General features: G+C 36.5%; 3 protein-coding genes across 6 annotated transcripts; 1 reads left to right on the forward strand and 2 right to left on the reverse strand.

The window, feature by feature from the left end:
- ECA2 (ER-type Ca2+-ATPase 2) lies at window positions 1-5740 on the forward strand. Of its 3 annotated transcripts, none has more exons than XM_028051333.2 (8): window positions 1-266; window positions 624-2129; window positions 2228-2349; window positions 3098-3376; window positions 3482-3865; window positions 4248-4357; window positions 4437-4665; window positions 4983-5740. In XM_028051333.2, exons 2-8 carry the CDS (start codon window positions 644-646, stop codon window positions 5541-5543), a joined length of 3171 nt encoding a protein of 1056 aa, XP_027907134.1. In that variant the 5' UTR covers window positions 1-266; window positions 624-643; the 3' UTR covers window positions 5544-5740. The 3 variants fall into 3 exon arrangements, with proteins under 3 accessions (XP_027907134.1, XP_027907135.1, XP_027907136.1); XM_028051334.2 differs by having other exon boundaries at window positions 5-354; XM_028051335.2 differs by lacking the exon at window positions 1-266 and adding an exon at window positions 389-541.
- On the reverse strand, window positions 4121-8384 carry LOC114166588 (Pentatricopeptide repeat (PPR) superfamily protein). The gene is made up of 3 exons (XM_085668057.1): window positions 7281-8384; window positions 6148-6842; window positions 4121-4241 (listed from the first exon to the last, which is right to left on the reverse strand). Exons 1-2 carry the CDS (start codon window positions 8208-8210, stop codon window positions 6240-6242), a joined length of 1533 nt encoding a protein of 510 aa, XP_085524183.1. The 5' UTR covers window positions 8211-8384; the 3' UTR covers window positions 4121-4241; window positions 6148-6239.
- A 1092-nt stretch (window positions 8385-9476) lies between these two features.
- On the reverse strand, window positions 9477-15514 carry LOC114166715 (U-box domain-containing protein 44-like). Of its 2 annotated transcripts, XM_028051494.2 has the most exons (6): window positions 15284-15514; window positions 14921-15000; window positions 13072-14444; window positions 12163-12466; window positions 11415-11902; window positions 9477-10962 (listed from the first exon to the last, which is right to left on the reverse strand). In XM_028051494.2, exons 3-6 carry the CDS (start codon window positions 14293-14295, stop codon window positions 9967-9969), a joined length of 3012 nt encoding a protein of 1003 aa, XP_027907295.1. In that variant the 5' UTR covers window positions 14296-14444; window positions 14921-15000; window positions 15284-15514; the 3' UTR covers window positions 9477-9966. The 2 variants fall into 2 exon arrangements, with proteins under 2 accessions (XP_027907295.1, XP_027907294.1); XM_028051493.2 differs by lacking the exon at window positions 14921-15000.
- Between the last annotated feature and the right edge of the window lie 501 nt (window positions 15515-16015).

Raw genomic sequence — 16015 nt, forward strand, 5'->3', positions numbered from 1 at the left:
TAAATTATATTGGAAAGAAGAAGAATTTTTGAGGCATCAGATTCTAAAATTCTCTTTCAGAGATGGGAGTTTCCTAACCCCACTGCATCACAACACAAGACAATTTATCTAAAGGTGTGTTCAAAGACAAGACTAATTGACCAGTTGCTAGTCCTCAGTCTTCACAACTTCTGTTTTCATCACCCAGCATCTTTGGAAAATTCCAGGCCTTAGCTTTGCTTGGTTTCCAAGCTAAGACAATTCAACGTTGTCTGCTTCTTCTAATGGTACAAAATTTGCTTTTTTTATCTATGTTACTTAACCAAACATCTTGCTTCACCATGCACTTTATGCTCTGTGTGTGAGAGAGATAAGGTATGCAATTTGTCTTGATTTGATGCTCTCATAATGTTTTTCGTGTACCATAATGCCCTCATAATGTGTCTTCTGCAAGAACTTTGTCATTTTACTTCCTGAAAAACAGGAAGTGCTTTTTCTTTCATTTTTTTCCTTCCAAATTGACATGGTCGAGATTGTGTTGCAGTGTTTACCATCTATTTAGGTTGTACTTTATTGTGTGTGAATATTTTAACATGATGTAGGATACGGTTTCGTTTTGTTACATTTTTAATGTATATTTTCAGAGGTGAATTTGGACAAGCTCATGAAGGTTCCAATGGAGGAAAAACCATTCCCTGCATGGTCATGGTCTGTTGAACAGTGTTTGAAAGAGTATGGAGTGAAGCTGGACAAAGGTCTGAGTACTCATGAGGTTCAGAAGCGGCGCGAGAAGTATGGTTGGAATGAGTTAGCAAAGGAGAAAGGGAAGCCCTTGTGGGAACTGGTCTTGGAACAATTTGATGACATGCTGGTGAAGATACTTCTGGCTGCAGCGTTCGTATCATTTCTCTTGGCTTATTTTCACGGAACTGACTCTGGGAAGTTTGGATTTGATGCATATGTGGAGCCACTTGTGATCATTTTGATTTTGGTCCTTAATGCCATTGTTGGAGTTTGGCAAGAGAACAATGCTGAGAAGGCTCTTGAAGCCCTCAAAGAGTTGCAATGCGAGTCTGGGAAAGTGTTAAGGGATGGCTATTTTGTGCCTGATTTGCCTGCTAGAGAACTTCTTCCTGGTGATATTGTGGAGTTGCATGTTGGAGACAAGGTTCCCGCTGATATGAGAGTTGCGGCTTTGAAAACCTCAACATTGAGGGTTGAACAAAGTTCTTTAACTGGAGAAGCAATGCCAGTTCTCAAGGGGACAAGTCCTGTTTTCTTGGAAGACTGTGAGTTGCAGGCTAAAGAAAACATGGTATTTGCAGGCACCACTGTTGTCAATGGAGGTTGTGTATGTATCGTTATCACCACAGGAATGGAAACTGAAATTGGAAAGATACAGAAGCAGATACACGAGGCTTCTCAAGAGGAAAGTGACACCCCTTTGAAGAAGAAGCTGGATGAGTTTGGTAACAGGCTCACCACTGCAATTGGTCTAGTTTGTCTCATTGTTTGGGCTATCAACTACAAGAATTTCATTTCATGGGATGTTGTGGATGGATGGCCCTCAAACGTAAGATTTTCATTCCAAAAGTGTACCTACTATTTCAAAATTGCTGTTGCTCTTGCAGTTGCTGCAATCCCTGAAGGCCTTCCTGCAGTTATCACAACTTGTTTAGCACTGGGTACACGGAAAATGGCTCAAAAGAATGCAATTGTGAGAAAGCTTCCAAGTGTGGAAACTTTGGGATGTACTACAGTGATATGTTCAGACAAAACAGGCACTTTGACAACAAATCAGATGGCTGTGACACAGTTCTTTACTTTGGGAGGGAAAACCACTGCTTCTCGACTCATTAGTGTTGAAGGCACAACTTATGATCCCAAAGATGGGGGAATTGTTGATTGGGGATGCTACAACATGGATGCTAATTTGCAAGTCATGGCTGAAATATGTGCTGTTTGTAATGATGCTGGGATTTACTTCGATGGTCGTCTTTTTAGAGCCACAGGTTTGCCTACTGAAGCTGCTCTCAAAGTGTTGGTTGAAAAGATGGGAGTTGCAGATTTGAAGTCAAGGAGCAAAACTCGTGATAATGCACAACTTGCTGCAAACAACTTGATGGATGTGAACACTGTGGTGAAGTTAGGTTAGCAAATGGACTCAACTTTATGAAAGGTGAATAAATTGTCGAAGTGCTGTAGTGGCAGGAGTGTGACAAAGTATTCTTTAATTTTTGTTGTGCAGGATGTTGTGAGTGGTGGAATAAAAGATCCAAAAGGGTAGCTACGTTGGAGTTTGATCGCATTCGGAAGTCAATGAGTGTTATTGTTCGTGAACCAAATGGTCAAAATCGGCTTCTTGTCAAGGTGGCTTCATCTGATGCTTTATCACCACTTTGGCTTTTATCAAAAAAGAAATGATCAACAGTTGTTTGACCTGAAGCTTATCACTATGCACAGGAAGTTGCATTCTGAAAATACGTATTTATAACTGGACAAACCTTTTATTATCATTTGAAAACAAAAATGACACTATGCTGCATATTTAAATGATATTAAAATATGACCTTTCAGGATTTTAGCATGTTTTCTACTTCGCATTCAGGGAAATGTACTAAAGTAAGTAGAAATGAATAGTGAAATTTACTAATACAGGTAGAAATGGCAAGGTTAACTTGATTTTACTATATTTCCAAGTTGGGCAAAAAGGGGCAAAAGGGTGTGATGCTGAGCCTGATTTTTGAATTCTTATGATTCAAATTTTGACAGGATCTTTCTTGTCTCTTGTGTAATACATTTTTTAATGATTATTACTTTCTTTGCGTGATGCTAGTATGCTATCTTTACGTTTCTTTCTTATATTTTCAATTCTCGAATCCACATTTTCAGTTTTCACTGACATTAAGCCTTTTTGATTTTGTCTCACCAATTCTTAACTTGTGGGGTATGTTTCAATAAGTAGAAAGATTATCTTTATCTAAGCTAATGGTAAATTGTCTCCTTGTGTAAATTGATGGTTGTTTTGCTATTCTCTATTCACAAACTGTGACCTTTTCTTTTAATGTCTGGTTTCATCTACTGCTGCTTTTTGAGTTCTTAAGTTGTTGAATCACAGGGTGCTGTTGAGAGTTTACTGGAGCGCAGTTCACACGTGCAACTTGCTGATGGATCTCTGGTTCCAATAGATAATCAATGTAGGGAACTCCTTCTTCAAAGACTTCAGGAGATGAGTTCGAAGGGATTACGTTGCTTGGGTTTTTCATACAAAGATGAATTAGGAGAATTTTCAGACTATTATGCTGACACTCATCCTGCTCACAAGAAGTTGCTTGATCCAACTAACTATTCATCCATTGAAAGTGATCTAGTTTTTGTTGGCATTGTTGGCTTAAGAGTAAGTTTGTGTCATACACTTAGCTATGAATCAATCATCACTCTTTTGTAATGCAACTTTTTGAGGACATCCATTTAGTTCACAATAATTGTCTTGATCATTCAGGATCCTCCTCGTGAGGAAGTTCACAATGCAATTGAAGATTGTAAGGAAGCTGGCATTAGAGTTATGGTAATAACTGGAGATAATAAGTCAACAGCAGAGGCTATTTGTAGAGAAATCAAATTGTTCTCTGAAGATGAGGATCTCAAAGGGCAAAGTTTGACCGGTAAGGAATTCATCACTCTTCCTCATTCAGAACAAGTTAAAATATTGTTGAGTCCTGGAGGCAAGGTTTTCTCCCGAGCTGAACCTAGACACAAGCAAGAAATTGTTAGACTGCTGAAGGAAATGGGGGAGATCGTTGCAATGACAGGAGATGGTGTGAATGATGCACCTGCACTTAAGCTAGCCGACATAGGAATTGCCATGGGCATAACTGGGACAGAGGTAATATAACTTTTGCTTTAGTGGAGTGCAACTTTATTTTATGTCAATGTCATCTGATAGCCCTCCGTTTCTTTCTTTATTTTTTCTGGTGTGACATTGAATTTGTGTGAGTATTGTCATAATTAGTTGAAATCTATATTGATATGGATAAAACTTGGATACAATTCTGTAGTTATTTGTATTAAATGTGAACATAGATTATGGAGGTGAAATTCTAGTTCTAATTGGACAAAAACACAGTATCTAAGGTCTTACCAAATTCTATTCTTTAAAAACATCAGCATGAAGTGTGAACCGTATATTGATACAAACAAGTTGAGATCTGAGATGTGTCTTCTTGGACTTTTAGCATCCTGATTACCTTGCCTACTAAACCCTGCAGGTTGCAAAAGAAGCATCAGATATGGTGCTTGCAGATGACAATTTTAGTACCATAGTTTCAGCTGTAGCTGAGGGTCGCTCTATTTATAACAACATGAAGTCATTTATAAGGTATGCCATTTCTCTATGTATATCATCTTAAATTTGATTTATCTACAGTAGTTATTCATATTTGTTCAATCTTCTTCAGGTACATGATATCATCCAATGTTGGGGAAGTAATATCCATATTCTTGACAGCTGCATTGGGAATCCCAGAATGCATGATACCAGTGCAACTTCTATGGGTGAATTTGGTTACTGATGGTCCACCTGCAACAGCTCTTGGTTTTAACCCTGCTGATGTTGATATCATGCAGAAGCCACCTCGCAGAAGTGATGATGCATTAATAAGTTCTTGGGTTCTTTTCCGTTATCTGGTAAATTTTGCTCAAGTCTCTTCAATTTAACAAACAACTTTGCATATTAATGCTAAAGTCTATTCTCATTTTGCCAACGCTTAGATGCGATTCCTTAAATACTTTTGCGTGTTGATCTTAGATCAGAATTTAAGTTTTTGACCTTCAATACAAACGTTTACAATACATATTATTGAGGTAAAACTTTAATTCTATTTAAAGAATAATACCAAATTCATCTAAAGAATTACATCTAAAATATGTTCATGCATAACAAATTTTAATTTAATTTAAACTATGCGTTTGTCACACTGTAACCAAACTAATGCTCATTTCAGGTAATTGGTTCCTATGTGGGACTAGCAACAGTTGGCATTTTTGTTTTGTGGTACACTCAAGCATCTTTTCTTGGAATCAATCTTGTGAGTGATGGTCACACAATTATAGAATTCTCCCAACTTCGAAATTGGGGGGAGTGTCCCTCATGGTCTAATTTCACTGTTACTCCATTTAATGTTGGAGGGGGTCGCTTGATCACCTTTTCAAATCCTTGTGACTATTTCTCAGTTGGCAAAGTAAAGGCCATGACTCTCTCTCTCTCAGTCTTGGTGGCAATTGAGATGTTTAACTCTTTGAATGCCCTCTCAGAAGATAATAGCTTGAGGAAACTACCACCTTGGAGGAACCCTTGGCTTTTGGTAGCCATGTCAATATCATTAGGACTACATTGCCTCATACTCTACATCCCATTCCTTGCAGAAGTGTTTGGAGTTATTCCTCTTAGTTTTAATGAGTGGTTTATGGTCCTTTTGATATCAGCACCTGTTATTCTTATTGACGAGATTCTGAAGTTAGTGGCGAGGAGTCAAAGGAGGCTGACAAAAGAGAAAAAGGCATGAAGTCTTGGGTACATGACCACTATAGAAAGCAATAAGACCAGATGAAGATTGGATGATAAATGAAGTGTTAATCCAAATTCTTTGATACTTTTATTTTTCTGACTTTAGGGAAATTACAGCTTCATTAGTTTCTGGCAAGAAATTTGTCACCATTTATGATCATTGCAGTAAATATATTGTATAAACATTTTCTTCAATTGCTCTTTTACTTTTTTCCTTTGAGAAAAATCTAAATGCTGAGTCAAAAGAAAAAAATAAAAAAGAAAGTTCTATCTATGTTTTGGTGTTCCACACTACAAGTAATACACTAAAAAGTTTTAGCCTTTTTAGCACAATTCCTGCAAGTGATGCTTTCAGAAAAATGCATATTTTTGTACGTTAGCATATACCTAATGATGGTCACAACTATTGGTAACATTACAAGTCGGGGATTAAATTGATGGATCGTTAACATTAGGAACTAAAATGATATATGGGTGCTAATTTCAATGATTGAAATCTGTTTTTCAGAATACTAAAATAATCAATTATTATAATTTAAAAAATAATTTACAGTCTACACTTTTTTTTACCCATTTGCTTGTTAGTATTAAAATTTGCTTACATGTAAAGACGTTTGGTTGGCCGAAATGTGAATGGAAGAAAATTTCAGGGTTGCACCTTTGCGATATCCACTATGAATCGAACTCTTTATGATTAGTTGCTCAAATCAAGATCCAAATGATATTCAAATGCACTTCTATTAAGCTTTATCATTTCATAAACTCCATCAAGCAAGGCAAGAATTTCGTTGCTTTTAGGATGTGATCTATCTTCCACAATGAACTTATGCAGTTGACCTCCCTCTTCAATGAAACTATGTCCTGCTGACTTTGTAATTTGGCTTCCCTTCATCACTTTCCTGAGTTTTGCAACTCCATCCCATTGGCCAGTTGATGCATATATGTTGGAAAGAATAACATAGTTCCCAGGATTCCAAGGCTCAAGTACAAATAGAGACTCAGCTGCAACCTCAGCCAGTTCAACATTACCATGGAAGCTACAAGCTCCCAACAAAGCCCCCCATATCACTGAGTCTGGTTTCATGGGCATGCTTTGTATTACCTCATAGGCTTCTCTCAATTGCCCGGCACGGCCTAGGAGATCAACCATGCATCCATAGTGCTCTAGTTTGGGAATAATGTGGAAGGCTGTGGTCATTGACTTGAAGATATGTCTGCCTTTTTCAACCATGCCTCCATGAGTGCATGCCAAGAGGAGCCCCACAAATGTCACATCATCAGGTGAAGTTCCTTCCCCCTGGCATCATCAGTGACACAGACACACATAATTAGCATCATTTACAACTTCTCAAGGCTGAAAACCACTGCATGAGTGTTTGGAACTGTGTGCGTACGTGGATTCACATAAAATAATTTCAGTATTACATTGAAATACGAATTGATTGAATTTAAGTAAATGTTCAAATGTTTGGTTCCGCGTTAAAAAATGATTCCGAGTCCACAGTTTATTTTGAATTGAAACAAATTTTTTTTTTTTTTTTTTTTTTTTTTGCATTAGAAAAACAAATTTATACTGGCTTTTACAGTAAGTGCAACATTACCAGTTGCATCTTTCACGTCATTGCATGTTAAGGTAAGGCACAGACACAGTTCCAAACACACGGTGCCTTAAAATGGTTTACTATTAATGATATCTGTGAAGGAAATAAAGAAGAAAACCGACCAAACTGCTTACCAGCATTTGATCATAAAGCTCAAAGGCCTTGCAACATTGTCCATGGACAGCCAAACCCATGATCATTGAATTCCAAGAGCACAAGTTTCTGAACCTGCCAATCTCATTGAACACCCGCCAAGCAACATCAATCTTACCACATTTTGCATACATCTCCAATACAGCATTGCTCACATATAAATTCTTAAAGAACCCATTCTTCCTTGCGTATGCTTCAACCCTCTGTCCAATCTCCAATGCTCCAAGATTTGAACAAGCTGGCAAAATGCTTGCCAAGGTTACTTCATTGGGCACTATGCCTTTCTCCTTCTCCATCTTCAGGAACATCCCCAAAGCCTCACCAAACCGTTTGTTTCGCGAGTAACCAGATATCATGGTGGTCCATGACACCAAATTCCTTATAGGCATCAATCCAAACAACTCCAATGCTCCCTCCATATCACCAAATTTGGCATACCCATACATCATAGCATTCCATGTGGGCACCCCTCTCACAGGCATTTCATCAAACAATTGGCGGGCCAGTCCCAGCATGCCCATTTTGGAATACACATCAAGCAAAGAAGTGGCTGCAAAGAGATCAGGTTCAAAGCCTGATTTGATGAAATGGGTATGGAGCATTTGGCCAAGGGAATGGGAAGGGAGGGAAGTGCATGCAGAGAAGAGGAAGTTGAAAGTGTGTTGGTTTGGTGCGAAGCCATGAAGGCGCATTTGGTAGTAAAGGGAGAAGCATTGGTGCTGGTGTTGGGGATGGGAGGAGAAGGCTTGAATGAGCTTATTGTAGAGAAAAAGGGTTGGCTTTGGGGAATGATGCAACACCATGTGTGCATAGTGAAGGTTTGGAATTTCAAGTAACTTCTCAATGAGGATTTTGGTTTGGTCAATGCCATTTCTTAGAGTGTAACCATGGATTTGCTTCACTTGCCTCATAACATCACAAATTTTTTTTATTGGTTTGAGTCCTTCAAATGTTGTACACTTGAAGATAATGTCACTTCTAAAGACACTTTCGTTGGTTTACAAAAGCAAGGGTCAAAATTGATTTTGGGAATGATCAGTTTTTTTATGGGTAATGGGATTTAGCCATAACAGTCAATTAGGGTTTAAAAGAATGTAATGGTATTCTCCCTAGTCAAATATTCATTTTTTTCCCTTTCTCTTTTATTTTGTTGTTTTCTTAACTTTTAGCATAGTCCTGAAAATTGACGGTAGAAGAAAAGTCACCCAAGCTAATGGAAAAAAACTAACATTAAAAAAGAACATTATACTACTCTACTATTCAGAATGAGAAGAGTGGAAAAATATCATATTTTTTTTCATGAAAATGATATTTATATCCATAAAACTAAAAAGTCTAACAAAATTCATAAAAATTAAATTAAAAAATAATAAATTTGTATGATTTGGAAAGTCAAATTATTTATTTTTAGTCTTTTTAAATTTCAATTAAATACCACCTTATTTTGTTACTCTCTAAAAAAATTCTTGGTAGTTTTAATTGAATATCATAAGTTTTTTTCAAGTTTAAAAGTCTTACTAAATACTACAAAAAGAATGTAAAAATTAAAATATTTTGAAATCTCAATTTAATATACCTCCTTTGATGCGAACTTCTACTAAGTGAAAAGGTCTATAAAATATATCTATATTTATGCTTTAAAAAATGTGGTTTAAGACTTTAGTGAAATAAAATTTTATATTAATTTTTAAAACATTTAATTTCAATATATTTTTTTAAACTTCAAATTTTCAAAAATAATTCCTTCAATATCAATACTTTTAAAAGTAATTATATCAAAATATAACATCACACAACTTACCTGCTGCAGTGATATTATAGCACAAATTTCATTCTAACATCCAAAAGGAAAAATCAGTTATACTCTGTAGACTACAAATTATTAAAATGAATCTTAAGAACAAATGCCACTTTTTTAAGTTGAAGTTTATGACTTAGAATAAGATATGATAACGGAATAACACTATTGTAGTCACCATAAAAGTCACATCATCAACCACATAAAACTTAATCTAATCAATGAAAATTAAACTTGTTTATTAAGTTAGGTAAATTAGAACGAGAGGCTAACAAAATAACCTCTGATGCTACTTCTCGGCTCCTGTGCTGATGACATATTCTTGGTTGCATAAATGCAAATATTTTGTACAGTAATAGTTAATTCAACAACAATCAAAGAATCAGAAAGAAGAATCAGAAAGAGTTCATTAGTAAAGAAAGAATGCAATTATTCCCGAAAGTTTTTTTTTGTATTCCTTTTACACCAAGCTATAACAACAATCAATCTTCAAATGTACAATCTATATTATTTGAGACGTTTAATATAGGCCTCAAATAAATCCCTGCATGTTCAATATGGTGCTGCTTCCATGACACAATAACAGTCCAAACTGAACCTATGTCACATTGGTTCAAGGGCTAAAGAACACTTCATGAGAACAAGCCAAGTTTACACTTGCAAAGCTTCTTGGAAAAATGGCTACAAGAATGATGAAGAACACCATGTGGGGTTCTCATGGTAGGTGAAACATCATGGTATTGCACTGAGGAAACCAGTTATGTCTGTTAAAAAAGCAAAGGTTGCATTTCCTGTCCAAGCATGTAGTTGAGGTCAGGCACAGATATATCAAGATAAGGCTATTTCACATGGTTAATCAACATTATTCTTTAGAAGTATGAAGATTGATCATGAAGTACGTTCAACTGTGCCAATATTTTAGCTGACATGGATCTAACACTACCATTACCCCTCTGAGTCAAATCAACCAGAGGCATTTGAGCTGAGGCTCCATACTTCTGTTTGAATTCGACCAGCCGAAAAATCCTTTCCAAAGCATTGAGAGATTTCTCTAGCAAGCCAGGGGAGTGTGAACCAAGATATTTGATTATCAATGGTATGGCATTTGCATCTGCAAGCACTTTACTACCATGTTGCAGTCTTTCACCTTCTATCAATGTTAAAAGAGCATCCAAAGAAGCCTCACAAACTCCAGGATCAGATTCTTCAAGAGTTCTTGTGAGTGGTCCCACTGCATTGGCCTCCAAGAGACAAAATGATGATTTGACTGAGCATATTCCACCATGAACCATGCAGCCAATATCAGCACGAGCTGAGAAGCACCATAGTCCTTTGCGCTTTGGTATTGGCCTGCTTAGCACAAATGAGCTTCTAGAAAATTGAGCAAGACACTGTGCCACACGTTGTTTTGTTAATGTGGTTTCATTTTCAAGCAGTTGCACCAAAACAGTTATGATTCCTGTTTCAGCTGCACTTTTTTGCCATTCCAAGTTTGTTGGAACAGTAAAACGACAAAGGGCACCAATGGCGTTCTCAACTAAAGTTCTCCTCTGATGATCCCTGTCTTTCCCAACTTGGACACTACTTTTAATGATTTCCAGTGCTCCAGCATCCAGAAGCCATTGAGTTATCAGGTCAGTTTCTGGAAGATAGCATATAATTCCCATGGCAGAAAGTATTTCCTCATCATCAGATGAAGATTTTATGATCCGGAGTAGTGTATTGATGCATCTCTGGTTCACGCTCTCCTGTATGATGGCTTCATCACAATTCTCCACCAAGCAAGAAAACAACTTTACAGCACTTGCTCGTAGGTTTTGGTTTTCATTCTCGCACAGTTCAACCAATTTTGGAACAGCTGGTAACTGTTCATAAATAAGCAGAGTAATTCTGTTATGGTAAATGCAACAAAAATTGGAAAATAGTCTCAACATTTGGATAAGAAACAAGTGAAGGAATGACATAGCAGAAGTATTTATGCAAACAGGACATCTTATGCATGGGATTAAATATTTGTATAACATTCTTATAAAAAATGTGTATTTTAGACCTACCTCAGTCTCTTAAAACTAACGTGTAAGATGAGATCTACATCTTACATCTGCTAATATATTATTGATGTAAGATCTCCAATATTAGTCCTAACACATCTTCATTTGAAACCAAACAATCCCAAAGGAATGATAACATAAGCATGGGAAGAAAAGTCGGATGAAAAACAATTCAATTGATACCTATTTAGAACACTGGTGTAGTGATTAAACAAAAAAACATTTCTAGATGCTGTAAGTGCACTCGGCTTCAGTAAGATTCATACCTCTTTCAGTTTGGTTCTGATACACGAAGCCGAGGGCGTTTGACACAAGGCATAAAAGGTTTGGATAATGTTCTGTTGCACAACAGGCTCTGAGACATTAACTAAATTGAAGAGATTGAAAACATCATCATCAGAATCTAGTAATAAAACAGGTGTTTGAGAGTCCTGAGAGATAGTTGATGCAGCAAGTTGCACGATTATGGTTGCTAGATCTTCCCACAAACTTGCAGTGTATATGCTTTGGTTGAAAAGAAGGTTAAGTAGTGGCCGTGCTGCTCCCTGTCTTATCATTTCCTGTCCATTTTTCTTTGAATTGGATAAATTCTTAAGAGCTTTGATAGCAACTGTTTTCACCTGAAGATCATTGTGTGAGAACATGAGAAGAAGAGGAGCCAGTACACCACCATCAAACAAGGCCTCTCTGTTATGTTCAGTTAAGTCCATTTCTGCTAAATGTTTGGCCATAATCATCTTAACATCTTCTGGTCCTGTACAGACAGAGCAAGAAACAGATTATGGCAACATTCAGATTAATTACAGTGCCCTTAACTGAAATTTATTCAGTTCTTAGAAACTTAATAACAAAACATCACACATTTTCTTACTCTATTAGTTGTTCCAGATAAAAAAGGTAGTCATTCCAATCTTTTATACTATATGCACATCTTTTAAAAGAAAAAGGTGAAGGCAAAAATCATTTGCAATGAAATATTGATACACTAACTCCATTGTAGGTTAAAGAATAAACCTGTGGAGAGACGCTGCAATAAATGCTTGAAATAATTTACTTTTGCCATCTGAATAACATTCTGATCAGAGTATGACAGATTCTCCAATAGCTCCGTCGCATCTCTAGCAGCTTGATTGTCATCTCCACTAGACATAGTCACCAATAGTAGTATGCAACCTTGAACTTTTCCAATGTGTTCTAGTGCCAAATCATATTTGGACAATTCAAACAGCAACGCTACTGCTAACTTCCTTTCCACTGTATTACGTCCAAGAGACCGAACAATTGATTCAATTGCACCATCTGCGGTTGAAATTTTTACCTGCAGAAAGAAAATTCAATAACATGGCTGAATGTCCATTTTGAAGTCGTGTTTATTTCAATATGATGTAAAGCGGCATTTATAAAGGAAGTATAAACAATCAATCTTTTAAGCACAAGATTGATTATGTTGAGAAGAGTAAAAGGATGAAAGCTAGCTAATAGAAGATAGAGGACCAGGAAGTACAACATGGTCAAAATTCTAGATACCATTGTGTTGAAAATGATTTTTTCAATTCACAAGCTCATTATTATGGTAGTGGATAAGAAGGATTCTAAACAATGAGTCAAACAAACTTGTCAAAGAAATGAATTTATAAGTCTTTCTCCTTATATATTACTCGTCTTGTTCATTTTTACCTAATGTAAGACTTGTAACTCACCAATTTCTAGAATTTAGCTTACAAGGAAAGTCAGAGCTATAGGTCCATGTTGTTGAGAAGCTAGAATCACTTTTAACCAAAATGTCTAGAATAAGCTTATTTTATTTAAAACAATTGCTGTCATCGATCAATATATATCTTTTGAAAGCCAAATACCGAAAGTAGCAAATTTGCCATGCAGCTTGTTTAAAAATGAAGAAGCAGGGAGTACCAACTAATGTACCTTAGCTTCTTCACTATCCTTTGCCAGCATGCCAAGAATGGAAAGAGAATGTCTTCTTATATCACGGTTTCTTGATAGAGATTGAATGAGAGTTAGGATGTAACCCTCCAGAATAACCCATTCCCTGTGTTGTTCTTTTTCTTCACACAAATTCTGAACAATTTGCAGATCATGCAGCACTTCCTCATCATTTCCAGACAGAATTTTTTCTTTCAATGTAGCAATTGTAATCATTGTATTTCTGTCCTTCCACTCTTGTATGGATTTTTTCAACATTTTGTTAGGTCTCAAAACTGATGTGTCCAGGGGAATCAAGGTCAAAGGGCACAATTTATTTCCTTCTGCAAACCACTTTTCTATGGCACTTCTCTCAAATGTCTGCCCAGATGAAATTTCAACAGGATCCACCATAACATCTTGGGTGATGGGGCAATAAAATGACTGCAAAGGCTCCAATATTTGACTACCCAAAGATTGGCGTTTTGCAAAGTATCTGAGTTCCTTTTCCCTAGGTGATGAAGCTGCATCAGCCCTTTCCAACAAAGCAATGATTTGATCCATTTGCATAGCTTCAGCTAACTCCTTCCTATCCCTGGCCTTTTCAATTTCACTCTTAAACTCTTCAAGTTCCAACTTTATTGTTGACCTCTCATTCCTAATCCCAACAGCTTCAGCTATGAGAAGTAGCATTTTGTTTGCATGGGAACGATCAACATTGTTTTCCCTAATCCCTGAGTCAATTTTCTCTAAAATCGCTTCTTCATCTAGAGCTGCTTTAAATCCAGATTTCTGCATGCTGTCACATAGCTTTTCAATATCTTCAACTATTCCTGAAGAAAGACCTGTTGTGGCTAAAGGAAGAAGACTAAGTGCCCAACTCAGCTGTTTTGTGTGATCCTCTATCTTCTTAGCAATGGACCTGCAGTTCATTAGTAGATAAACCTTGCTCTTCTTGCTGCACTCTAGAGCTAGTAGCTTTGCATCTTTGATTTCTTTGTTCATGGTCTCAATGGCCTTGTTGAATGACTCAGAATCACTGACTTTTCCTTTCTTCAACTCTTCCAAGATAGGCTTAATTCTTTCCATGTAAGCACCAAGTTCATTAAAACTATCCTTTTTCACAAGAACATCTTTAGCAGTAACTATGAACTCAGCAATGGTCTCTACAGTTTGAGAAATGGCAGTTCCAGTAGAACCAGAAGATAGAAAATCTACAACCATCATCGTGCAAAACAACTTTTAGGCAAGGAAATAAAACCCTTTTCCTTCCCATGAAACAAGAACACAGTCACTATTGTTGGAAGGGTAGCAGAAATTTCCCATAACTTCTGATGGATACGCTTCCATACTCCTTCCAATTCAATTCCAAAGGCCTAAATTTGATATCAATATATTATAAAAGAAGAGCTTATCAGATACATTTACCAAATATTTTATACATTGAACTAATACTGAACTTATAACAAGTAAACAATCAAATAATCATGAGGGATGCTATATCTTTCAGAGACTAGGTAATGTATCTAGTTGGTTTGTGATGGTATATTATGAATGAAGAAATCACACCAAACTTGGATCAAATATCAACAACCTCTTGAACTGATATAATATAAGTCACATTTCTTCACCACAAACATCAGATTCTGGACCTGGCATCTTGCCCAACTTGTTGTGAGGAAGAAAAGAAGAGAAAATTCAGATGAATCAAGAAGCTAAATTGCTTTGACTACATTCATAAATAGAAATTGATGTTTTCCAATTTGCAATATTCAAAGAAAAAGAAAAATGCATATGCCATTATAAAATTTGAAGAATCCAAGAGGGGTAAGTTGACTTGACTTATTGACACCTCTTCTCTTCCATGTACTCGTGCGATGCCAAATACTGCCATTCCAAGTTATCTTTCTCCATTAACATTTTCTCAGTTCCCTAGCCAAAAGAAAAAGACAAATTCATCTCTCAAAAAAGCTAGCTCCCCCACCCCCTTTTGTATCCTCTTCCTAACTACCCATTTTGGTTAGCCAACTACACCAATCTCAAAATAGCAAGGACTCACACTAAGTACCTGCAAGTGAACAAAGTATCTATCTTGTGCCAAAAACTTGAGGTAAACGAAAGGTCAAGAAAGCTAAAAAAGTGGGGTGACCCCATTGACATATATGTTCTGATTTCTTGAACAAGCAACAAGGGAAGAGTCAAAGTCAACAAATACCTGAAGGAGCCATGAAAATTGAGCAACCCGGTTTCAGCAAAGGCAACTAAACTTCCCTGAGCAACAAGATCCTATGACACAAGCAGAGATTACAAGCTGAACGAGGTTGTGTTGTGTTGTGTTGTATTTGTATTGTTTCCATCCATGTGTTTCTCTTCTATCTCCACACAAGACCTCTCTCCCTTGTCTAAGTCTAGAGGACTTTTCCACCCATCCCAAGCTTACCTGGCATTGTTTGACCAGACACAAAAGTAAAGGTTTTACCATTGCAATTATTATATTATGTTATATGTTAAATTATACTTTTAATCCCTATTTTCGTAGCAAAATTTGAATTTGGTCCCTTAATTAATTTTTATCTTAATTTGGTCTCTATTTTGAGAAATTTGACCCAATCAAGTTCTTTCCGTTAGTGGTGGAGTAACGGTGTTAAATGGAGTGCCACGTGTCAGCTTCTGGATTTTTTGAATTTTTTTTTTTTGATTTTTTTTTTGAATTTTTTTTTATTTTTTATTAATTTTTTTAAAAATTTTTAAAAAATTAAAATTTTATCACGTGTCAAGCTGACATCGTGTCACGTGGCAGTGACAGTGCCACGTGTCACTATTTGGGAGGTGTCAATTTGGTCCCTGTATTTTATCTTTTGTCTCAATTTAGTCCCAATTTTTGTAAAAATGATGCAATTTCGTCCTCCTCCAAATTGAAACAAAAATTATAAAATGTTATACAAAT

The sequence above is a fragment of the Vigna unguiculata genome, chromosome 10 (genome assembly GCF_037176805.1).
Source record: "Vigna unguiculata cultivar grain cowpea cultivar isolate G323 ecotype 2 chromosome 10, ASM3717680v1, whole genome shotgun sequence".
Lineage (NCBI taxonomy): Eukaryota > Viridiplantae > Streptophyta > Magnoliopsida > Fabales > Fabaceae > Vigna > Vigna unguiculata.

Excerpts from the sequence above, each read along its gene's own strand:
- LOC114166715 (XM_028051493.2), bottom strand. The coding sequence starts at position 14,295 with ATGATGGTTGTAGATTTTCTATCTTCTGGTTCTACTGGAACTGCCATT. Across the intron at positions 12,467-13,071 it reads AGGATAGTGAAGAAGCTAAG|GTAAAAATTTCAACCGCAGA; the intron begins GTACATTAGTTG and ends TTCTTTCTGCAG. Across the intron at positions 11,903-12,162 it reads ATTGCAGCGTCTCTCCACAG|GACCAGAAGATGTTAAGATG; the intron begins GTTTATTCTTTA and ends CTGTCTGTACAG.
- ECA2 (XM_028051333.2), top strand. The coding sequence starts at position 644 with ATGAAGGTTCCAATGGAGGAAAAACCATTCCCTGCATGGTCATGGTCT. Across the intron at positions 2,350-3,097 it reads AAAATCGGCTTCTTGTCAAG|GGTGCTGTTGAGAGTTTACT; the intron begins GTGGCTTCATCT and ends GTTGAATCACAG. Across the intron at positions 4,358-4,436 it reads AACATGAAGTCATTTATAAG|GTACATGATATCATCCAATG; the intron begins GTATGCCATTTC and ends AATCTTCTTCAG.
- LOC114166588 (XM_085668057.1), bottom strand. The coding sequence starts at position 8,210 with ATGAGGCAAGTGAAGCAAATCCATGGTTACACTCTAAGAAATGGCATT. Across the intron at positions 6,843-7,280 it reads AGCTTTATGATCAAATGCTG|GGGGAAGGAACTTCACCTGA; the intron begins GTAAGCAGTTTG and ends TGATGATGCCAG.